Source organism: Protopterus annectens, chromosome 8.part0 (genome assembly GCF_019279795.1).
Source record: "Protopterus annectens isolate FY-2018-M chromosome 8.part0, PAN1.0, whole genome shotgun sequence".
In the NCBI taxonomy this organism is placed as follows: Eukaryota; Metazoa; Chordata; order Ceratodontiformes; family Protopteridae; genus Protopterus; species Protopterus annectens.
Genome location: NC_056741.1, coordinates 765230958 through 765257316, shown reverse-complemented (window position 1 = coordinate 765257316; position 26359 = coordinate 765230958). Strand labels below are relative to the sequence as shown.

General features: G+C 38.2%; 1 protein-coding gene across 1 annotated transcript; it reads right to left on the bottom strand.

The window, feature by feature from the left end:
* Positions 1-16277: 16277 nt before the first annotated feature.
* GPR88 (G protein-coupled receptor 88) lies at positions 16278-17961 on the bottom strand. Its single transcript, XM_044080233.1, has one exon. It carries the CDS (start codon positions 17746-17748, stop codon positions 16738-16740), a length of 1011 nt encoding a protein of 336 aa, XP_043936168.1. The 5' UTR covers positions 17749-17961; the 3' UTR covers positions 16278-16737.
* Positions 17962-26359: the final 8398 nt, after the last annotated feature.

Below are 26359 nucleotides of genomic sequence, written 5' to 3'. Positions count from 1 at the left end.
CTGCAGCTGCAGAACCTACTAGATAAAGCAGGACAACATGAATTGATAATGGCTGACCTAAATGCACATATTGAGACAGACACAACAGGATATGAGAACTGACTCGGTCCACATGGGTGGGGCAACAGGAATAAAGAAGGAGAGGCCATTCTAGACTTCTGTCTGGCAAATAGCTTGATGGAGACCAACATATGGTTCAGCAAGAGAAAAAGTCACAACATACAAGAGTGGCCAACATGCAACTCAGGTAGACTTCCTCCTAGTAAAGAAAGGGCACTGGGTTAGAATTAGCAATTGCAAAGTCATCCCCAGTGAAACAGTCAACCCTCAGCATAAACTGCTGGTTACTACAATCAGCTGTAAACAGTGGTCAGAGAAGGCTCTAATGTCAACAGAGACCAGGCTGAAGACCTGGAAGTTAACTGGAGAAAGCACTACAGTTCAGGTAATTAATCAGGGCTCTAAAGTTCAAGAAGAAGAAGAAGAAATAGGTGGAGATGAAGAAGAATGGCAGCACCTCAAAACAGCATGTCAGGACCACAGAACAGATATGTGGCTGAGCCAGGTATGGAAATAAGGTACACGAGGAAAGCTGGTGGTGGAACACAGAAGTCCAGGAAGTTGTAAAAAGAAAGAAAGGAGTGCAGGAAAAGTGGGAGATAGAAAAGACAGACCAGGCTAGGAAGGAATACTGGTTGGCTAACAGGAGTCTAAGAAAGGAGTTGCAATAGCAAAGAACAAGGCATCAGAGGCATTCTACCAGCTTCTGGTAAGTGAGTCAGTGGATGGCAAAAAGAAACTTTATCAGGTTGTAAGGGAAAGACAGAAAGATAAAGAAGATAGCCAGACACTCCTGATAAGGGATGCCAGCAACAACCTGCTCATCAGTCCACAGGACACCAAAGGCAGATGTGAAGAGTATTTCCAGCAGCATCTGAATGAAGAAAACCCCCACAAAAGCTCTTCTACCCCAGATGCAGCCTACAATTAGGAGGAGCCCACCATAGAAGAAGTAAGAACAGCATTAAGGAAAATTAAGTCAGGGAAAGCAGCAGGTTCAGATGAAGTCACAGCGGATATGAAAAAGATGGTAGGTGAGATAAGGAAGAAATGGCTCCTGAGGGTACTCATAGCAGTGTGGACAGAAAGGCATATCTCAGATGACTGGAGAACAAGCAAACTAGTGCCAGCGTTCAAGAACAAAGGGGACATTCACAACGGTGAGCAGTATAGAGGTATCAAACTCCTATTGCACTGCATGAAAGCTCTGGAGAGGGTGGCTGAAAAACAAATACACAAAATAGCAGAAAGTAAGATGGGAAATGAGCAGTTTGGATTCAGATCAGGATACAGCACAATAGATTTCAGTGAAACGGATACGTGAGAAGAAGCTAGAGATAAGGAAAGAGTCCAAATGGGCATTCTTAGACTTGGAGGAAGCATATGACAAGGTCCAAAGAAAGAAGATTTGGGCAGTCCTACAGTGGTTCAAAGGCCCAAGGCTCCAATGACTCAACAATGTTCAATCTCGCAGAGGGTTTCCCAGTGGAGTGGAAGTACATCAGGGTTCAGATCTGAGCCCACTATTCTTGATACTGCATAGGGACTGATCAACCAAGTTGCTGTATGCAGATAATGTGGCATTACAGGTAGACTGTGAACAAAAACTTCAGTAAATGATACGGGAATGGAATGCAAAACTGAAGGCACATGGGATGAAACTGAGTACAGATAAGGCAGTTGTAATGGCAGCAAATGAGAAAAATCAGAAGAAGCTGAGGACTGAGATAGAAGGGAAAATAGTGGAACAGGTAAACAGCTTCAAGTATCTAGGAGGGGTGGTTGAGGAGGAGAGAAATCTGAATGAGGACATCAAAGCTAGAATCAGAGCGCCTGCAGCCAACTGGCACAGAGTTCCAGAGGTAGTGTATGACAGAAGAATGCCAAAGAAGCTGAAAAGTAAGGTGTACAAAACACTGGTGTGAGCAGTACCAATGTATGGTACATAAACCTGGGCAATAAAAGCAGAGCAGTTATGGAAGTTAGAGGTGATGAAGGTGAAGTTCCTGAGATGGGTGGTAGGATGCACATTGTGGGAAGATGAAGAAAAGAGGACATAAGAGAAGACTCCAAAGTAGCTCCAACTGCAGAAAAGGACAAAGAGAATAGATGATGGTGGTTCAGGCACATGTGCAGAAAAGCAGAAAACAATTGCGTGAAGATTTGAAAAAGACAGGAAGAAGGCAAGAGGAAATAAGAACATCCAGTAAAGGGATGGCTTGTATGAGAGAAGACCTGCAACAGTCAGGCATAAGTGTTGAAAGTAAGAGACTGACATTGAAAAGAGAGAGAGATGGCGGCAATTGACAAGACACCCTGAACCCATGTAGAAAATAGAAAATAAAAAGAGTTGATGATGATGATGCTTTTCGGGGAATCAAACCCAGGACTGCAAGATGAAGCACAGCAACTGCTCATAGCCTTACATATTTGTGCTTTTGCATGAAAGTGCAACACTTCTCTCTGCGTCTCTGTTTTTTCCTGTGTTTGGATTACTGTAGTCATGGAGAAACTATCCATCCATGTTTCAAATTAATTTCTGAAGGGTAACAGTTTGCCCATCCTCTAAGTATATACCTGTTCTAAGTTCATGTATATTAATATAATTATTTTGTCATTTGTACCAGTAATCAGGCGGTTGTATTCAAAATTAAATATACTGTAGAGAAAAGCAGGAAATATTGTATGACTATTTACTATATTTTTAATTACTTTTTAAAAATACAAGTACTAGAGAATAAAGAGTAATAAATATACTACATCAGCCATGTTATACAAATTAACTTCTGAAAGGTAACCTTTTACCCATATCTAAGCCTATGTCAATCTCTGGAAAGAATGTACTAATCCACAGTGTAGGCAGAAGGACACACTGGATTTTTGTACCAGCAAACCAGTGATGTATCAGAAAGAATGAATGCTGTCTGAAAAATGGATTTCTACTATGACTGATTTACTGAAAGTCATAGGGATAACAGGGGAAAGAAGTTACTCAGGTGAAGGTGTGCTCTCCTTTCCCTAGACTAGATGAGGGAGAGACATTAGCTTACCTGTACCTAGTAAAAGCTGGAGAAACTTTAGCCTCCAAACATAGAAGGGCAGCTGTAAATACATTGGAAGACATTCAGGAATGCATTAAAAAGTCACAGCCATACATGCATTAGGAGATAACATTCACAAATACATTAGAAGACATAGTCAGGGCTACAGTAGAAGACAAATTCAGGAATACGTTAGACGATATGCTCAGGAATACGTTAGTACACAGGAATACATTAGAAGACACAATCCAGAATACGTTAGAAGAAACAGTCAGAAATACATTAGAAGTCACAGTCAAAATATTTTAAAAGAAACAGAAATATATTAGAAGACACAGTCAGATTATTTTAGAAGAAGCATTGTGCAATGCATTAGAAGATGGTCTGGAGTACATTAGAAGACATAATAGGACTATATTAGAATATCTATTCAAGAATACAGTAGAAGACACTGACAAGTATATATTCGAACAGACAGGAGTACTTTAGAACTCACAGTACAGAATAGATTAGAAGGAGCATTCTGAGATACATTAGAAGACACAATTAGCAATACATTAAGAGACAGGTACACATTGAAAGACACATTTCAGCAATACATTAGAAGATACAGCCAACAATACATTAGAAGATATATTCAGCAATACATTAGAAGATACAGTCAACAATATATTAGAAGATACATTCAGCAATACATTAGAAGGGGATCTATATTATGTTGTCAAAAGATGTGTTCATCGAATATGTCTTTATCGACACATAAACAGTGATCATAGTAATCTCCGAATGGCCACTTCAGCAAAATTTTTTTCCCAGAGGAAAAAAATTGCTTGGCCAAAGAAACACAAAACAAATGTTTAGATCCTACAAAGTTGGTGGCTTTGCCCCTTACACCCCCTAACTAAATATACCAACTCCGAGATCACACTACAATGGGGAAAAGGGCAAATTCCCGATGACAGCCAAGCATTTTTTCCCCCTGGGAAAAAATTTGCTGAAGTGGCCATTTGGCAATTAGTGTGTTAGCTGTTTATGTGTCGATGAAGATGTGTTCATTGAGCATGTCTTTCAACAACATAATATAGATCCCATTAGAAGACACAGTCAGTAATATATTAGAAGACACAAAACTGCAACAGAAAACATAGTGAGGAATGCCTTAGAAGACACAATCAGGAATACATTGGAAGATACATTCCGAAACACATTAGAAGACACAGTCATATATATGGTAAGGAATACAACAGAAGGTGCATTCAAGAATATATTAGAAGACATAGTCAAGAATATGTAAAGGCATAACCTCAGTGATGCTGCTGCAGGTTAAGAAACACATCATATATACAAACATATATAGATACACACACATTCATATCTATTTATCTATATCTATGTATATCTGTATCTATATATCTATATCTATGATGGACAGAAGGAAGGTCGGTATATTGTGTGTGCAAGAGACCAGATGGAAGGGGAGTAAGGCTAGGTGTATCGGAGGTGGGTTCAAATTGTTTTACCATGGTGTGGATGGCAGGAGAAATGGCATATGAGTTATTCTGAAGGAACAGTATTCTAAGAGTGTTTTGGAGGTGAAAAGAGTGTTGGATAGAGTGATGTTTATGAAACTGGAAACTGATGGTGTAATGATGAATGGTGTTAGTGCATATGCTCCACAAGTTGGGTATGCAAAGAATGAGAAAGAAAAACTTTGGAGTGAATTGGATGAAGTGGTGATGACTGTACCCAAGGGTGAGAGAGTGGTGATTGGAGCAGATTTCAATGGGCATGTTGGTGAAGGGAACAGAGGGGATGAGGAACTGATGGGTAGGTATGGTGTTAAACAAAGGAATGCAGAAGGTCAGATGATAGTGAATTTTGCAAAAAGAATGGACATGGCTGTGGTGAATACGTATTTTAGCAAGAGAGAGGAGCATAGGGTGAGATACAAGAGTGGAGGAAGATGCACACAGGTGGATTATATCTTATGTAGGAAGGCCAGTTTGAAGGAGATTGGAGACTGTAAAGTGGTGGCCGGGGAAAGTGTAGTTAAGCAGCATAGGATGGTGGTTTGTAGGATGACGTTGGTGATCATGAAGAGGAGGAGGAGTGTGAGGGCAGCACCAAGGATCAAATGGTGGAAACTGAAAAAGGGTAATTGTGAGGTGGAGTTCAGGGATGAGTTAAGACAGGCACTGGGTGGCAGTGAAGAGTTACCAAATAGCTGGGTAACTACAGCAGAGCTAGTAAGGGAGACGGCTAGAAAGGTGCTTGGTATGACATCTGGACAGAGGAAGGACGACAAGGAGACATGGTGGTGGAATGAGGAAGTACAGGAGAGTATACAGAGAAAGAGGTTGGCAAAGAAGAAGTGAGATTGTCAGAGAGATGAAGAAAGTAGACAGGAGTATAAGGAGATGAGGTGCATGGCAAAGAGAGAGGTGGTGAAGGCAAAGGATAAGGCATATCAAGAGTTGTATGAAAGGTTGGACACTAAGGAGGGAGAAAAGGACCTGTACCGATTGGCTAGACAGAGGGACCGAGCCAGGAAAGATGTGCAGCAGATAAAGGATAATGAGGGAAACATACTCACAAGCGAGGAGAGTGTGTTGAGGAGATGGAAAGAGTACTTTGAGGGGTTGATGAATGAAGAGAATGAGAGGGAGAGAAGGTTGGATGATGTAGGGATAGTGAATCATGAAGTACAATGGATTAGCAAGGAGGAAGTAAGGATAGCTATGAAGAGGATGAAGAATGGAAAGGCTGTTGGCCCAGATGACATACCTGTGGAAGCATGGAGGTGTTTAGGTGAAATGGCAGTGGAGTTTTTAACCAGATTGTTTAATTAAATCTTGGAAAGTGAGAGGATGCCTGAGGAATGGAGAAAAAGTGTTTTGGTACCGATTTTTAAGAATAAGGGTGATGTGCAGAGCTGTAGTAACTACAGAGGGATTAAATTGATCAGTCACAGCATGATGTTACGGGAAAAAGTAGTGGAAGCTAGGTTAAGAAGGGACGTGATGATTAGTGATCAGCAGTATGGTTTCATGCTGGGAAAGAGCAATACAGATGCGATGTTTGCACCTGAGAGTGTTGATGGAGAGGTACAGAGAATGTCAGAAGGAGTTGCGTTGTGTTTTTGTAGAATTAGAGAAAGCATATGACAGGGTGCCTAGAGAGGAGTTGTGGTACTGTATGAGGAAGTCAGGAGTGTCAGAGAAGTATGTAAGAGTGGTACAGGATATGTACAAGGGTAGTATGACAGCAGTGAGGTCTGCTGTGGGATTGACAGATGCATTTAAGGTGGAGGTGGAGTTACATCAAGGATCAGCTCTGAGCCCTTTCTTATTTGCAATGGTGATGGATAGGTTGACAGACGAGATCAGACAGGAGTCCCCATGGACTATGATGTTTGCAGATGACATTGTGATCTGTAGTGAGAGTAGGGAACAGGTGGAGGAGACCCTGGAGAGATGGAGATATGCTGTAGAGAGAAGAGTAATGAAGGTCATCAGGACTAAGACAGAATATATGTGTGTGAATGAGAGGGAGGATAGAGGAATGGTGAGGATGCAAGGAGTAGAGGTGGCAAAGGTGGATGAGTTTAAATACTTGGGGTCAATAGTTCAGAGTAATGGTGAGTGTGGAAGAGAGGTGAAGAAGAGAGTACAGGCAGGATGGAGTGGGTGGAGAAGAGTGTCAGGAGTGATTTGTGACAGACAAGTACCTGTAAGAGTGAAAGGGAAGGTCTACAAGAGTGTAGTGAGACCAGCTATGTTATATGGGTTGGAGACAGTGGCATTGACAAAAAGGCAGGAGTTTGAGCTGGATGTGGCAGAGTTAATGATGTTAAGATTTGCACTGGGTGTGACGAGCGTAGACAGGATTAGAAATAAGTATATTAGACGGTCATCCCAGGTTGGAAGGTTTGGAGACAAAGCCAGAGAGGCAAGATTACATTGGTTTGGTCATGTGCTGAGGAGGGATGTTGAGTATATTGGGAAAAAGATGCTAAGGATGAAGCTACCAGGTAACATGAAAAGAGGAAGGCCTAAGATAAGTTTTATGGATGTGGTGAGAGAGGACATGCAGGTGGTTGCTGTGACAGAGCAAGATGCAGAGGACAGGAAGAAATGGAAACAGGTGATCCACTGTGGCGACCCCTAATGGGAACAGCCGAAAGAAGATGATGATGATTATATATATATATATATATATATATATATATATATATATATATATATATATATATATATATATGTACACACACACAGATACATGGATACAGCTCTACATATATATATATATATATATATATATATATATATATATATATATATATATATATATATATGTAGATACATAGAGACTAAGAATGATCATGTGTGTGAGAGACCTCATTCATGAATTAAGCTTACACTGAATTATGCATAATAATTCCAGTTATATTTTGCACCATTTTGTCACTTCAATTTTGTAAATGTTTTAAACTTTTGTTTCTCAATGGTAGTATCCTAAAATCCTATTGGGAGTGTAAAGAGTTGTGCTTAGGTATGTAAATTTCATAGTGATTAACTGCCCAGATTTTTGGTCAATTGTACCTATTTTCCATGAATCTGTGTCCAGATTTTTTATGTCTGCAGGTTGTCAGGTATGGCTATAATTGAAATAAGGCTGGATAAAGCTGGACAAGGATTGTAAAGTAACAAACAGAAAAACACAGGAGTCTATGTAAACTATAAACACTTGTTCCAGAGAAAGCGGAAGAAGAATAAGCCATGAAATAGACAAACTAAATCTTTATTGTGCTAAGAAGAAGAATGCAGATTCAGTAGAATTTTAGCTGGGTGGGATATCTATAATGATAATAGAAAGAACTTCTTTTCAAACACAAGTAGCATACAAATGGCAGTAGAAGAACTAGCTTATGACAACAGAGGTCAGAACAGACAATAAAATGCAAAAGAAAGACAGGATTTTAAAGAAAATATGAAGAATATGGGCAGACTGAAAAATACAACTGAAAGCAGAGAGGCCTGTGAAGGAAGTTGAACAATAATGGAAGTTTTTAAAACAGACAATGATTGGGGAAAGTGCAGGAACATAGTTAGAGCCACACTTACAGTGAAGCAAAGTAGGGTAATATACAAAGTCCCATCAATTTGGGGGATGCCAAAATGTTAGTTGTTGATTAAGAACATGTTTACATCCTTGCTGCCATGGCATGATGGAAGAACTTCCTAAGGACTATCAGCAATACTGATTTGCATTTAGTATGTGGTCAGCAGATGGCACACTTTTATCTGCGACTGGTTGATGAAAACTTTGGGGAACCAACTGTTTGTTCAGCCATGTTACAGTGATGTGCAGACTGTCATAGCAGGAAGATTGCTGTTATCATGTGTTGAATTAAAGGAACATTGACACTCACTTGGCCATTGTGTACTGTGCTATACATCAAGATGAGGAAGAAGGTGAAATTTGCATGACATTGATGAGTTTTGCATTTATTTTCAACCTTTTTTTTTCTCAAAGTTAGGGAAACCTCAGGGGTGGAATATATATAGAGATCGGGAGTATGGGAGCTAGCCTCCACATTAAAAAGTGCAAGGGGTATAACTCCTGCAAAAGAGAAGAGTTTTCTCTGTTTTCTGACACTGTGTTTCTTGTTTAAGTTTACTATGCTTTCAGTTTTAGAGATTGTAAGAGTGATTTTCTGTTTGTTGATAGTGTGGGAAGTATTCCTATTGCTGTGTATGAGGTACATAATAACAGAAGTGCATCCATGGGTCCATTTAACACTGACATGAATCCAGCATTGAAAGGAAATAGAAGAAGGCATGAAACAAATCTGCATTAAGAAATCTCCATGTCAAAAGATTCTTGTTAATGAACTGCGTTAATGGTCCAGGTCAAAGACATGTGATGATAAATAGTCTCTGCCCCTTTTGCACTTGTTCTCTTATTCTCTGGCATGCTGGAACCTACCAGAGGCCCAACCTAATATGTCTCAGGTGCCTTTCCAGCTACAATGTTATCCCATATGGAATTAGTTGCTATTAACACAGCCTATATACTTAAGTACATTTGTTATAATATTAATTTATGTAAGTTCAGGTACTGCTCCAAAAATCAGTTTAATTATTACTGCAATTTGCATTTTGTTAAGCTGTTGTCATATCCCAAACGAATTATATTCATACTCCTCTTCATTTTGTATGTTTGTTTCCTGTTTTTGCAATATACATGATTCCTGCTCTGTTTTATATCATACATGGAAATAAATATTTCCATGCTACTCATTTATGAACAATTTACCACAACCATTGAGTGAGCTGGAGCTGAAGTACAACATGTAGTTCTAGGGATCTTTACAGCAGTGGGAGATGTCTGTTAGGTGATGGAACCTAGGCTGATACGTTTACCCAAAGTTTCTGCCACTACTTTGAGACAGTATGTTACATATTACTGGAGAGAAGAGTAAAAGCTGCTTCAGGGGCACAGAAGCTTTATACACATTGACATTTCTTGGGCGAACGTCAGTTGTAAAGTGCCTTATTCATCAGATGGACTATTGGCAGAGAACTTGGGGCTTCTGGGGCATCAAAACGCAATTAAACCCAATAAGGAACAATACATTATTAAAAAAAAAAAAAAAAAACATTTATTTAGTGCAATGGTTAGCCAGTCCCATCCAAAACCACATTATGTGTTTCTTATAGTAAGAATGTGAATTCAGTAAATGGATTAAATGGTGCACAATTTGAAAGGCAAGGATGGTAACCCTATAGAAAAAGTGATTTAAAAATTATGAGCAGGTAGAAAAAATAGATACAGCTACAGGATGATAAGGACATGAGACAAAAGGAAGAGAACAGTGGGAAAATTGCACATTAGTAGAATAACAGGAGGAGTCAGTCTCTGTGACTGAGTACCTCAAGCACCTGGACCAGACAGCAAGTGGCTATGGCAATAGCCATAGATGTCAAGGCCGCCAGAAACTATAGCTATGACCTAAGCAGCACAGACTTCCTACAGATAAAGAGCATAAGAAGTGGAGATGAATGGTGTCGAATTCCCTGTGAGTGAATATCCACCATAATTAGGAGTCTGTAAAAGGAAAATTGAAGCAGAGAAGTCAGACAGTAAAACAAAAGACGATAGTACCACTGCGATCACAGAAAGACAACGACAGCCACAGTAAAACATGGTTTACCACAGAGAGGACTGTAGCAGATGGGGGAGGTAGGGATAAACATACATTTTTTTTTTTTTTTTGCAATGCTGGGACTTCTAGCTCACTAAGTATGCAAGCAGCATACTGTTCCTGTGCATGTTCACGAGGGACTTCTTGCCCTCCATTCGAAAGTTTAAGCATGGAGGTCACCAAGATCTCTTAAAAAGTCACTTCTAAACTTGAGTTTTTGAAGTTCATAGTTCAGTCTCTTACAAAACTGTTCACAGACAGAAAAAAAACAAACATAATATGTTTATACTTTCATAAGGAATCCTAATGGATGTGAAGCTCATTGTTACTTGGTCTCATCTCATCCATCATCCTTGCTTATCTGTCCTTCCATCCCCTCTGCAGGAAAATATAGGTCTTACAACAACAGCAACATGTGTGCAGCAGTGATTGCTGAATCTTGTTAAAGTTTTATGACAATATTTGTTATATGCATAGATTTTCATAATCTCTGTATCTGGTATTTTATGTTTATTTTGAGGGGGGCATTTTTATTTTTTTCATAATTTCTTATCTTCTCATCTATACTGGTGCTGCTACTACTCTCTTAATAACCTACAGATCAGGTCCTAAAAGGCTACATTGTTTTCTTTGTGAGGAAAGATGAGGTTAAATAATAGAACACAGAGGTGATGTGCCACCTTTCAATGGCCTAACAAACATTTTTACACTAGATTCTCTGTTGGTGCAATGAAAGATGTTATATCATCTCTGTGTTACATTTTTTTTTTCACAAGACCAACATTGCACTTCTCTGTTTTGCATTTTGAAAGAAGGATGAATAATGATCTTTTAGTTGGGCGTGTTGGTTCACTGAGCCTTTAGGTTTGATTATACACTTTCTGTAAAGAAAGATTGTTTCAGTGGTTCGGTGGTTCAATGAGAGCATGTAAACTTGATGGCTGTAAGTAGAGCCATCAAGAAGTTTAGACCTTCTTGGAAGGTAAAATTATGATTACCAGTGGATAAGTCGAACTTAGATTTAGATCCAGACAAGGATAGAGCCTCTCTTGCCTCCTTTGGCAAACCATTTAAAGATTTAGTAACTTTTATAAAGAATAAATCTTTCTTCGAACATGCTCTAGCTATTTCAACATGCAGGTATAAACCTTGATTGTGAGTATTAATAGCATGACTCAACAGTGTGATGTTAAGGTTGGAAGCCAAAATTACATTTTGCAATGATTTGTCCATGTGACTCATATCTGTCCTTTTTAACCTTAGTAGACAGTGTATAAATGTAATCCTTCCAATCATTTGCAGAACAGTAAAGTGTAAATATTACTACTATTCCTGGTAATGATACTCTCGGGTCTTTCAAGTATACATATCAGCTGTCCAGATTTCCACAGACTGATTTTTGCCTCATATTTTTGGACTGTTTCTTCATAAAATCTGTGGTTTTCTGGAAATTCATTGCAGACTGAGGTCAATAAATAATGAGACATTTGAGTTTCATACTTCATATCATTCAGAAAACGCACTCTAATGCAAAACCTGTTATTCTAGCAACCTTCTGAGTTTAAAACAGCAATAGTTAAAATGTGTTAATGACCGTGGACATTTGTATCCCCACTATTTTGGGCTTTGTCCGGATTTCTTACACCAAGAGGATGAGAGGTATGCGTTTAAGTTTCCTGAAACCATCACAGAATACAAACACAACCTGAGCTCTACTATACAGAAGGTCAAATAAGAGCAACATATACAGATAACAACACTTTACATGATCTGGATGGAAAAGTTTTTAAGATAAATCTTAAAACATCTGCAGTATTTTTAAAGACATGTTGAACATGATCTTTGAGTGAAAGGTCAGTAGAAATAATAATCCCTGGGTCCATATAGTAAAGTGCTTTCTTGATTATACTGCCATCTATGGTGCAAGGATATTCTTTATTTGCTATACAACTTTGTTAGGTATTATCGACTACACTTAGAATTAGGTGGCATGCCTCTTTTTTATATTTATGGCTTTTGCATTATTTTAGCATCATTAGTGTGATGGGATGGCATTTAGATTAGGACATTTCATATATTAAAGATGTGTTTATCATGTATATTTTACTGCAGGGATAAAGTTGCACTCTTGTGACTCCAAAACAGTAGCTTCTGGAGTCTTTGCTGTTATACTGCTGTTGCTGGTTCACTTATAAGCCCTGATAATTTTCATAGTTTTGAAGACAAAATGACAGAGTACAATACATTAACTGTATCATGCATCTAAGAGGTTGTCTTTCTTGTTTGTTTATTTTTTTTATCTTATTTTAGATTTAGTTATCTGGATTATTTTCTTTTTAAATTCATTATTTCTCACAGTACTGTCATATTTTAGCATTTGTTCTTTAACATTGGGGGGGAGTTAGGAACCTGAGATGAGGAAGGGACAGTTGCATAAAGCCTGTCAACAGAGAATATGTCATTGATCACCAGATATCTATTAAAGATATATTTGGTGAATGAGACAAGGAGGGAATATTACATATTTATTTCTAAGGCCGCACACTACTATACCACAAATGAATACTGAACCAGAACCAGAAGAAAACTGAACCACCAGAAAAGCTATCATACAAACTCACTTTTTATATAATCAGCTGCAAAAATTATAAGACTGGCTCACAGAAACAGTAGCTGTTACTAGCAAACACATTTTTACACATTTACATTTCCCAAAAATGAATGTGTCTGCTTTATCCATACATGCATGTACAAGAAAGGGCAGGGGAATGAGTGTGGTGCATACATGTGTTCTGCAATCCATTGTAAGCTCAGAGCTTCAGCCATCAGCTCAGTCTAGTAATGCATTTTAGGATACAAGTCTCTGCCTTCAGTAAGTGCCAGATTTTCCTTTACCACTGGCAGCAAACCTGTATTTATTATATGTCTGTCTATGTTTCTATCTATTTACCTATCTTGTCTTTCTATATATTTAGCTATCTAGCTAGCTAGCCATATCCAGTCCATCCATCTATCAAAACTTTTTCCCTTTTTTTACACATGGGGTTGGGATGTCACTTTAACAGTAACAATCATGTAGTGCCAATGCTCACACAAATAAATCTGTTTTCAAAACCCACTTTATCCAGTTCAGGATGGCTTTATCCAGTTATGAGTCTCTGAGGCTATGTAACAAAACAATAGTTGTAAAGCAGGAACAGTTCCATCCAAATCCTGGAGAGGACATCAATCCACTTTTGCACATACATATACATTAATTCATTATTTTGTCTGTTATCCTCTTACTATTTATTCAAGGCTGGTGGCACACCTCTCCACCTCTTAGCACAAGAAATCTGGACATAACCTAAAATAATGGGGGGGGTCCAAAAATAGGGACAGGTTTTGAATATTGCTCTTATAAACTTACAACACTGTTAGAATAATAGGATTCTCAAGGGTATGAAATCTGAAACTCAGATGTATACCATTATTTAGTGAGTTCAATCCTCGGCCAGAAAGTCACAAATTTTATGAGGAACAGATCAAAAATATAAGGCAAAAAATCTAGACATTCTAGAAAAATCTGGACAGTTAAGAGGTTCATGGGTTCAAAGGAGGCTACTAGGCTTGTGGCCCTAGAGCCCTTACAAGTCTAACCATCTTAATCCCAAGTTGCCTCAATTGTCCTTGGTTATATGGGCATAAATCACAGACCGAGTCTATGATCAAGACTGACTTCCCATGTCTATGACATGGGTGCCACCCCTGGGGTGAATTTTCAGTCTCCTATCTATTTGTCCAAGTTGCAATTGAATAGGGTCAGTGAGGTATGCCAGGAGAGCTATTGCCTATGTCAGCAAGCAATATGGAATAATGAAATCAAATGTGTGTGTTGATGTACAGATAAACTTATTCACATGCACACATGTATATCAAGTAATTTGTCAAAACAGGTTACTATAACTCGAGTAAAAACCAAAATGGAGAACTCATGTTTAAACTGTGTCTATTCTTGCTTCACTTAAAATAGAACCACAATAAATGTTTTGAATCATTGTTAACTTTCAACCACTAAGGCAAAATCAAAGCCATTTTGATTATGATGTAGAAAACTAGCAATGTTTTAGACTAATTTGCGTGGAATCTTCATTCAGTCGCCTGTAGCCAGTATAAAATCCTCTCACATCCAACATTCCGTGATGCATAACTATTTGTTTTGCATGTATGAACATCTCAAATGTATATCTCTAGACTTAGCTTTAAACTACACATGAAATGAAAACAAGACATGTATACCTAAAAAATGTACTCTAAGAAGAGAGTATGTTGCTGTTCATGTAAATACAGGCACTTGCATAAAAAATCAAACTGAATCATAGTTTCAGAGAAAATATGCTTTCTGTAGCATACACTATTGATATAACCTCAAAGGTGGTATAATTTGGCAAAGAAATTCATGCATTTTGTTTCTCATTACATCAGTCAGATAATTAAACTTGATTTGCATGCTCACATTGCAGTTATTTTTAAGCAAAACTACAGCCAGATAGCATGCAGTAAGTTTTATTATACGCATTAAATCCAAACTTCTGTCAGTAAGAATTCATTGAAATGTAAAACCATGTACATCCTTTCCCTTGCAGTAACCAAAAGCAAATCTTTCACTTTTTGTCTGCTTCCAAAATAGTATTTATATTTCATTTTTGGTCTGTTTTTGAATACAGACCTCACAGTTATGCACAGATTCCTGTATATGACTTATAGCTCATTAAACATTTCCTTTTTGAGAAAATTAATTTTATAGCTCAGGTAGAATTTTCAAAAATCGATGTGATATTGCATTGCATTACTTTTCAATTCTCATACTTTTTTTTTTTTTAGTTAACGGTGATGATTAGAATCTGAACGTGAAAATTAAAACTTAGCTACATTGTACCTACCAGTTTTTTTCTCATATTTCATCCCTTTTTAATGTCACAGTTTATGTGCTCAATCATTTGTTCTGTTTCTCTGTTAATGAAAATTTTGAAAAATTAAATGTTTACAGTATTTGATTATCTCTGAGTGAAGAAAAACATGTTATTACTCTAAGGTTTAAGGCGATTATCCTTCACATGTTAAGCTTTTTGCCTGATTTGTGAGACAAAGTGTTTACAATGTGTGAACACTTAGTAAAAAGCATAACATTGGATAAATCAGTGAAATATTGACTAAACTGCACTGACAGAAGACATGATTGTGTGCTTGCAGATAGATACCAGTTTAAATAATCTCCATTGTACCCTACTCCTAATGCAAATGGTGTGTCTGCCTTTCAGAAACTGCATTGTTTTTTGGTCTGATGTCACTGTAATTGACTACAGAATATAGATTATACACCAGTGATGGCTTGCAGATAGATACCAGTTTAAATAATCTCCATTGTACCCTACTCCTAATGCAAATGGTGTGTCTGCCTTTCAGAAACTGCATTGTTTTTTGGTCTGATGTCACTGTAACTGACTACAGAATATAGATTATACACCAGTGATGGCTTTTAGGTAAAGCTGTCTTAGTCTGTTCTGGTATCCAAATTGGAGGTTGTTTCTCATAATGTAGACTTCACTGCTAATAATTAATATTACCGAATTTTACATTTTTGTCTACAGCATATAATCATGAAGAACAACTAACAACTGTTATATTTCCATATGTAATTTTAAACCTTTCAGTATGGCACACTGAAGATAGCGTATTCTGAAACCTTCATACCTTATTCATTTATGTACTGCATGCTTGACTCTTACCTTTTAACCCTGCTTATTGAGGCTGAATAGCTGTTAGTTAAATTCACTGTTTCTCTCTCATGTTAAAGTGAGTTACCTACACCATGATTTCCTTGGTCTCAAATAGCAGGGTTTATTGCACGTTATTCCAAATTACAGAATATAAATGTACTGAGAGTGACCACATGTAGACCACTGTAATAAGGTTAGATTTTTTTTGTGTGTGTGTGTGTGAGTGTGTGTGTGACAGAGAGTATGAACTTGCTATTTTTTATTTATATTTTCTTCATTCACAAAAAGAATAAAGTAGTTAGCGTGCTCAGTTCAGAATGGCACCATAACTCCCTTTGCAAAAATGTACTAATCCCATGTAGGATAAGGTAAAATGTAAAAGTAACACTTAAAACAAGGAACTCTCGTAAAAAACGATGCACTTTACGCTGCTAACATTGTTGATTTGTTCACAGATACTTGATGATGGGTGTATTACTTCCAAAGAAACTTCATCTAGCATTTGTCATGTTTAACTTGGCAATCTGGCACGCAAAATCCATCCTGCACAACGTAGTTCAGATGTATTAAGCAAGGCTCGAGTCCTGCTCCCGAGGGTGCGTGCTTCCCGAGTACAAAATGTGACTGTTGGAGGGAAAACGCAAAGGTAGGCTGTGATGTTTTTGTTGTCTCATTGCTGCTCCCGGGCAGACCAGGAGACATTCTGAGAAATGGTGTGCAGCCCAGGTTCTACGCCAATAGCAGAGTTCTTCCATGCATCCCCTTTCAGCAGCGCCTTGAAGGACTTTCGGAACTCCTCGTTTTTCCAGGTGTACAGGAACGGGTTGAAAACCATGAGCAAAGAGAAGAAGAGCCAGCTGACTGTTACCAGTGCTTCGGGGACCGATCGAAAGAAGCCCACAAAAACGACCCACATCACGGGCTGGGTGGTCAAAAGGAACACCCAGCACACTGCCAGCACGTAGCCCCTTAGGCGTTTGTCCTTCCTTGGAAGTGAATAGGGCAGGTTGTTAATAATCTGAAAGTTTAAAACACTAACTCGCTTAACACTCACTTGCACCTTTCGAAAAATTTTAAAGTAGCAGTATAGTATGATAATAGTCTGGGTGAAAATTGTAAAAACTGTTGTGTAGGAGCTATACACAACTGTATCTCTGCGAAGAACGTCTGTGTGCTTCAGAGGTACACATTTTGGGTAGATTTCGGTAGATGACTGTGCGACTAACCAAGGCACCATGACAGCAGAAGGTATTACCCAGGACAAGGAAATCATGCATTCTGTGTGCCTTTTTTGGTAGACTGCCTGGTACGTTGTGGGTGCCTTTGTTATCAAAATGTAGCGATTGACTGCGATCAGGGAATGAGAAACCAGAGATACAGTAATCCAAAGAAAAAGGAGTCCTTCTGTGCACGCCATGTATATGTGTGATACAGATATGCGCTGCGCAATCAGCAGAGCTTCTTGTGGCATCCACAGGGCACAAGCTAGGAGGTCAGCAACACACCCATTAATAATAAATGCATTGCTGGTTGTCCGGAGTTTTTTAAATGCATAGGCTAAGTATATTACAAGCAGGTTGGATAAGGTCCCTGAAACTGATAATAATGAGTAAATCACTGACAGACAAATCCTTGCACCATCTGACGCTTCACAGAAATGGTGATCCGACGAGTTTTGCATAGTGCAAATGTTTTAAACAGCATTAACTCCGTTCCCCGACTGTTCCTAGACTGTTAAGTGCCCTAAAAATTCAGTTAAAATACTTCAATAAGCTTTATGCGCGAAACTAAGAGCGCACAGCCCTAAATCAGTAGTGCTCACAAAGTGTACACATCACCTTCATCATTATGCAGCTGTTACAGTCTCTTAATGACTTTTAGTCATACCCTACATTTAAAACACCAAAACTCTATGAATTATGCAGCAGGTTCTGTGATGTATAAATCAGTTCTTCAGCTACTTGAGAATAAAATAAGCTTCAGTTTTCTTTGATAGACAAAGAATGTATCTAAACAATGTGGTTGTCTAACTTATGGGAGAACAGCATTCAGGGTGAATGCTTACATTGTTAAAAATGCAATGCTAAATCTCATAAGAATTTCCAAAACTAATATTATCAGATTCCCATAGTGTTGTGAGTAAGCATATACTTCATCCTGTCATATAAATTATTTGACTAAATTGGTGGAGTTTAAGTGTGAATTAGCTGCCACTGAAGTCTAGGGTGAAATGGGAATGTACATTGCAAAATTACTTACATAATTGGCCACTGCAGTGTGGGATGAAGTAGGAAAGTAATTTGCAGCAGTATATGAGTATAGTTATAGAGTGATGGATGCCCTGAAAACTGAAATGCATAAAAAGGATTGCACAAATATTGCAGGTGGTCAAACCTGCAAGAGAAAAACAGCTTACTTCTGAAAGCTCCCCAAGGCTATAGATATCTTATTAAACAGCATTTATATCTACTGAAACTGCAAATTGTTACCAGTGACTCCACTGTATTCTGCATAATAATTTACCATATTGTCACAAAGAAAATACACTATGCCCATTGCCAATAATTGTACTTACTGACATGAATCACTTAATCTTTGGACATAGAAAAGACCTTTTTACATGTAACAGAGAACAGTGTTTGGCACTGACTAAACAAAAATGAGACTGCAGGAAACCTTACTCCAAAAAACTGGAGTGACAACACTAGTATTAGCAAAATACTTGGCACAGGTTTTAAGACATGTACCTCATGCTTACAATGATTCTAGTTAGGAAAGTACTGCACAATTACTCGTGAGTTCGTTTGTAGTGCAGTAGTCTTGGGGGGGAGATTTCAGACTGAACCAGTGATATAGCCATCATGTAGCCACGTGGAACTTCAGCTGGAATCATAGCAATGCCCCATGCATTTACTCTCCGGTCAAAGACTGCAGTATGAGCAGTGCATAAGCAGCTTGAACAGTCATTAATCCTTGGGTATTTACTTTTCATTTTTGTCTACCAAAGATGTAAAAACTCAAGTATGATTGGCTTAGTATGGAACTCCGTTGTGTATTAAAGATATTTCCATAATTATCTTTCAGTTCTACTGCAGCTTCCAACTTTTCCCTTTCCTATTAGAAATGTTTCCTCAATAAAGTTTCTATTTTCAGCCCTTGGGAAATTGCTTCAGCAATATCCATAATTTTCCTGTTCCTGGACTGCAGACAGTCTGACGGAACATCTGAACTATGGCTTCAGGAAATACAATGAGCATCTATTAGTTTCATTTTGTGAGATTTCTACAACTGTTAAGTACTACACAACGTATTCTGTAAAAGTCATTTACAGTTACATCAGTGCTAATAGCAGGTAGTTTGTACATATGAATTATTTATTTATGTACTGAAAAAAACACCCTATATAGTAAACTAAATGTAAGCAAACATGAAAAAAAAAATAAATAAAACAGTCCTTCAAAATAATCTTGTTATTGTTGTTCAAAGGAAGATAAAATGTATTAAATCAAAGTAATGTAGCCTTCAACATTTCAGTCTCCTTACTGCAGGCTGCTGTTCCAAATTTGTCTGCCATGAAAATGTTCCCTCATCCCCCTCCATTTGTGGGCTTTTGCCTTGCTATATACTTCATATTAATTCCTTCTTGACCAACGTTACCTTTCCATGCCACATTGTCCTCTTCTTTGTTTCCCATTTTATTTCTCATGTAGCAATGCCACCCATCCCTTTCTATTTTTTTAACCCTTTCCTGTCAACTTCACTGAATTAACTTTAATCATACTGCTCAATTACCCATCATATCCTTTTCTTAACTGACTCCTACCTATAAGCCTTCCCTTTACCTAGCTCACATATGCACTCACTCACTCAATTATTCACACTGTCTTATGACTCACTCACTCACTCTTGCACTCACACCCTCTACTCTTCCATTCTGACCTCTTACCCCAATCCAATATACTACTATAGTTTAGAGCAGAGAGGAAGGGAAAATATCATTCAAATTAACAAGAAAAATCAGTCTTGACTAACCAAAGCTGATCAATAGTTGGAAAGCCTGTTCATCCCCATCTATATTTTTTGTATATTATCTAAGAAAATGATTCTGCTTCCTTCATCCAAAATTCCTACCCCTGAGTAATGATGAAGTGACATCCATTCTCGTTTCCCTTCCTTACTCTACCTAGATTGTTTAAATAGGCACAGAGCAAACTGCTACTATGCATTTATCAGGTTGCATTGTGGCGCAGCAGATAGTGTTGTCACCTTAGAGCAAGAGGTTCCCTGGTTCGATTCTCAACTGGGGGTCTTCTGTGTGGAGTCTGCATGTACTCCCTGGGTTTGCATGAGTTTTTTCCAGGTGTTCTGGTGTCCTCACACATTCCAAAGACATGCAGTAGGTAGATAGGATACTCTAAATTGGCCATAGGTGTTAAGTGTGCATGAGATGGTGTGGTGTAGTTGAACTACAGCGACAGGGCTAGCCACCTTGTGGTGTAAACCTTGGCTCTAGATAATTGTAACTATTGAAGTGACACCCCTACCCCATGTGCAAAAATGGGAAAAAGGGGTTGTGGATGGATGCCTACAGGAGTGCTATCTGCTCTGCCATGCAAAATTTGAAGTTGTGCAAGGAATCTAATTAATATTGTAATCTATTAGCTACTGCTGTATTATTTGTTCTACTGTACAATGTTGTAACTCATAATGTTGTATTATATCTTAACTCCTTAACATTCCAGCAATATGATTTAAACTATAATATGCATTGCTGTGACTTAGGTGGGACATTGCTGAGTGCCTCTCCAGTTAGCTCTGCTGCTTCTCACATGAAATGCACCCCACAGTGATGGTGTGACAGCTGTTAAATTGTGCTGTATTAGTTGTAGTTTCAACACAGAATGGGGATAATACTTAACAAGAGTTTGTCAGCTTTTGAATCACAGTTAATTCTTAAATGTGGCATATTAGTTCCATTGGACTTAATAAAAAATCAATCAGTCTAATTTGATTATGCTGTGAACTTACATCCTTTATTACTTAATTGTGGGTGTTTGCACAATGGTTGAGTTGTAAAGTTATTTAAACAGCATTTCCTGCTCTTCTGTAACCCTCTGAAGGCATTTTTTTTGCTGAGGACATCAGGGTATTATTAAGATGTTTTGCTACTAAATATTGCAGCTTCTTTTTTTACAGATGTTAGCCCCCTTTTCTGTGTTTCACAGTTCATTATTTTGGAGATGTTGAAATCAGCTGCTATAGTATGGACAGCATGAATAATGTGTCTCTTTGGTCTTCCACGGAAGATAGCGAGAGGACTTCTGGACTTGTAAACTGAGGTAGTTGTCCAGTCTTTAAGAAAGGTGAACACAGTGAAAGAGTCAAGAGCATATGTATAAGCTACTAATCAATCACACTTCTCAACTTCCCTGGAAAACCCTCTGCCAGCATTCTAGAAAGAAGAATGTGTCCCATACCCAAGCCTTGAAATATAGAGGAAATGGGAGGAATTACAGGTCATGGAATGGGGAGCCAGCTGTATCACTTTCTGTAACTGTGTACATGATTGTGTGAGTATGCTAATCTGGGAGGAATTACGGGTCATGGAACAGTGAACTAGCAGTATCATTTTCTGTATTTGTGTACAGGATTGTGTGAGTCTCTTAATCTAGGAGGAATTACAGGTCATGGAACAGTGAATCAGCTGTATCACTCTCTTGTGTACAGGATAATGTGAGTCTCTTAATCTGGGAAGAAATACAGGTCACGGAACAGTGAACCAGCTGTATCACTTTCTGTACTTGTTAACAGGATTGTGTGTGCCTCTTAATCGAGGAGAAATTACAGGTCATGGAACAGGGAATAGCTGTATCACTTTCTGCACTTGTATACAGGACTGTGGGAATCTCTTAATCTGGGAAGAATTACATGTCATGGAACAGTGAACCAGCAGTATCACATTCTGTATTTGTGTACAGGATTGTGAGAGTCTTGTAATCTAGGAGGAATTACAGGTCATGGAACAGTGAATCAGTTGTATCACTCTCTTGTGTACATGATTGTGTGAGTCTCTTAATCTGGTAAGAATTACAGAGCACGGAACAGTAAACAAGCTGTATGACTTTCTGTACTTGTGTACAAGACTGTGCAAGTCTCTTAATCTGGAAGGAATTACAGGTCATGGAACAGTGAACCAGCTGTATCACTTTCTGTACTTGTGCACTGGATTGTGTGAATCTCTTAATCTAGGAGGAATTACAGGTCATGGAACAGTGAATCAGTTGTATCACTTTCTGTACTTGTGTACAGGATTGTATGAGTCTCTTAATATGGAAGCAATTGCAAGTCATGGAACAGTAAACCAGATGTATCACTTTCTGTACTTGTGTACAAGATTGTGTGAGTCTCTTAATCTAGGAGGGATTACAGGTCATTGAACAGTGAACTAGCTGTATCATTTTCTGCACTCGTATACAGGGCTGTGGGAATCTCACAATCTGGGAGGAATTACAGGTTATGGAACAGTGAACCAGCAGTATCACTTTCTGTATTTGTGTACAGGATTGTGTGAGTCTCTTAATCTAGGAGGAATTACATGTCATGGAACAGTGAATCAGCTGTATCACTCTCTTGTGTACAGGATTATGTGAGTCTCTTAATCTGGGAAGAATTTCAGGTCACGGAACAGTGAATCAACTGTGTATCACTTTCTGTACTTGTGTACAGGATTGTGTGAGTCTCTTAATCTAGAAAAAATTAGAGGTCATGGAACAGTGAACCAACTGTATCACTTTCTGTACTTGTGTATGGGATTGTGAGTCTCTTAATGTAGGAGGAATTATAGGTCAATGAACAGTGAATCAGCTGTATAACTTTCTGTATGCGCATTGGATCCACATTCTTGTCATTAAATTTTAATTCATCCAAAGTAGGTGGTAGAATCCATAAAAGAGCTGCCACTCCAGTCAACAACTCTTATGGAAAGTATAGCAAGATACAGTCATATTTTATAGGATGTTTGGTTTGGTAACCTAAAGATGATTCCTCTGTTGTTTGCAAATGATGTTATGATGCTGATCTCATCTGCCCATAGCCTCTGATATGCATATGAGTGATGCACTGTTGAGTCTCAAATGAATGGGATGAGAACCAGCAACACTAAATCAGATATCATGCAACTCTCACAGAAAATAGAGGATTGCTGTCTTTGGGTGGAGAGGTAATACTTGCTGACCTTAGTAGAGGACTTTGGTTACCTCACAGTCTTGTTCACTAGCTAATGCCAAAGAGGAATTTAAGATTAACAAAAGGAGTCGAGGAGCAGATGTAGTCTTGTAGGTACTCAACGGACCAGTGGTGTTAAGTATAAATTGAGTTCTCAGATAAATTGTATAAAATTGATGTGAGAGATCTTTCCATTAAAGTCTGGAGACAGCATAGGCGTCTGCATAAAGTTATGAGGATAGAAGTGAAAAAATGTATACTACAAAAGCACAGCATTAATACAAAAATGTAAAAAAATACAAAGAGTACTTCATTAGCATTTTTAATATTTAAATAATAATAGGGAACAAGACATAGTAACAGACATAAAGCTGAAGACTGATGTTGAGGTGATAGGGGAGATATAAAAGCATGTATATGACGTGTAGATTAGGATTGCCACTTGATACAGCTGTGGTTTGCAGTTATGGGCAATAACCTTCATAAAAGTCAGATTTCATGAATAGTCACCACAGTTATTGTGAGTGGTAACAGGATGATACTACCTTACTAGCACAATTCTCCTTTTGGATGTGATGAGTCTGTCAGGATATACACCTGTAAATGGGTCTACTACAGGTGCTTGCATGCTAGCAGCTTTCAGCACACCTGCTCAATCCCACTTGTTTAAAAAAGCAAGTGCTGAAATTCACACTAGCCCTATCTCCCATTTCTACATACCCCTCCCAATACCCAATCCTGTAAACTATATAGCCCTACCAGACCCTAAACCCTAAACCTAAACTCCCCACACAGTTCCCAACCCAACTGTTCGGTCCCTTACCCTACACCTTCACTCCACCTCCCTAACCCTAGGGTCCCTCATCACACTCTCCCCTCCTTAAACATTAATTCCCTAATCAACTAATTCCCCAATCTTTTCTAAAAAGATTTCAAGCTACAAAACCTAAAGCACTGCTGGTTATTCCCTGCTAGTTGAGGAAAGTAAACATATACTTTTTGTCTGTGACTTGCCAGTAAAGCTGCTTTCTGTTTTGCCTGCTCCATTTTGTTTTCTGTTTTAAGAAATTTGCTTGGCCTGATGACTTTGCTCTTTATGAGAGACAGACACTTAAATTATCTAGGCTGCACATTTCACACATTTTTTTAATTTGTTAAATTGTTTTTTTGAGTGATACTTAAATACAAGGTGAATTGCTGGGCCTGTGTCTTTTCTAAAAATATTTCAAGCATGCACAAACTAAAGCATGGCTGGTGATTCCCTGCTCGGTGGGGAAAGTAAACCTATATATTTATTTGTCTGTGACTTGCCAGAAAAGCTGCTTTCTGTTTTGCCTGCTCCATTTTGTTTTCTGTTTTAAGAAATTTGCTTGGCCTGATGACTATGTTCTATGTGAGAGACAGCCAAATTATATAGGATGCACATTTCACACATTTTTTCATTTGTTAAATTGATTCAAGTCATACTTAAGTACACAGTGAAATGCTAGGGCTTTGTCTTTTCTAAAAACATTTCAATTCTGCACAAACTAAACCAAGGCTGGTGATTTCCTGCTGGGTGAGGAAAGTAATCCTCTATTTTTTTCCTGTGATTTGCTTATAGAGCTACTTTCTATTTTACCTGTTCCATTTTGTTTTCTATTTTAAGAAATCTGCTTGGCCAGATGATTTTGTTCTACGTGAGAGATATATACATACATTATCTATGCTTTAACATTTCACATGTTGCACTTTTTAAATTGTATTTTAACCAATTGTTGCATTATTTCTGCTTTTTACTGTTTGTGACTGCATCATTTTCAGTACTTAATTTAAACTTTACTGTTAGCCTAGATAGCATAGTCCAGATTCAGATTTGCCGAATCCAGCCTGTCATTGATACACTGGAGTACTGAACCAAACATCTTACATTTAGAAGGACTACCCTAGACCCTTGTGGCAGAAGAGTGTAGATCCAGCCTTGTCTGAGCTGGGGATTGCTGGAGGAAGGTTCATTGTGTGCTTTCCTACTGGTAGATTCAGTTAAATGTGTTTATTTACATCTGTATTTAAGCCTCATGCTTGAGTGTTGCTGCACACCATGCAGCGGGGGTTAGCAGTGCCCTGTATAGATGCAAATGCCTTAAAACACAATTTTCCCTAGACATCTGTCAATGAAACCCTCCCAGGCTTCCCTGCTGTACTATGGACAACTCAGCTGTGCACTGAGCACACTGCCACACTTATCAACCCTAGCCTTCAATAGAACAATCCCCTTTGTTAGTCCTAGTGCGAAAAACTATTGTAACTAGCCCACTCCCTTCCTTAATAGTACATACAGTAAAAAACCTGCTATAATGGACGGGCAGTTTCACGTCATTTCTCTGGCCAACCTAACTGACATGGGCATCCTGATGGAATGTAGTAATTGCCTCATATTTACTGATAACCAATGTGTACTGACAACCACTTACTCCTAAATCAAACAAATACCTTATGTGAGAGATGTAATTACACTATGAAACTGGAGTCAGTTCCTCACGTAACAACAAACCAGACATCAAACAGATTGTCAGTACACAAACCACCTCTCACACAAAATAAGGTCACAAAACATAAACCCACATACAAGGAGGTACTCACTAGAAGCCTACCAAAAGATCAGAGACCTCTCAAATGTAAACTACTTGCACACACTAAAAATGCTGGTTTATTAAATGTTAATATGCAAGGCACAGCAAAACACTATGACTAAGCACTTTCACCTCAAAAGGCATCATCAGAGTCATGTGATTTCATTCAAACACACCTTAAATACTATACATCACTTCCTCTTTTCCATTGCCTTCAGAAATGTAAACCTTGCCATACCTAAACATTTTTAATTCTGTTGATAATTTCACTTAGGTCAAGGAATACAGACATAAAAAATGCATGAAATAAAAATAATGAAAAATGAAGAATAAAACTTCACAAAACTGTAATAAACTTAAACATCAAATTTATGTACTGTTGTGACTCAGACCTACAGAACTAGCAAAGCCACAATAAACAATATTTCTAAAAACAATGTAATTAAATCAAAAGGT

Bases quoted from the DNA above. Each gene is read 5' to 3' on its own strand.
- GPR88 (XM_044080233.1), bottom strand. From the start codon at position 17,748: ATGCAAAACTCGTCGGATCACCATTTCTGTGAAGCGTCAGATGGTGCA.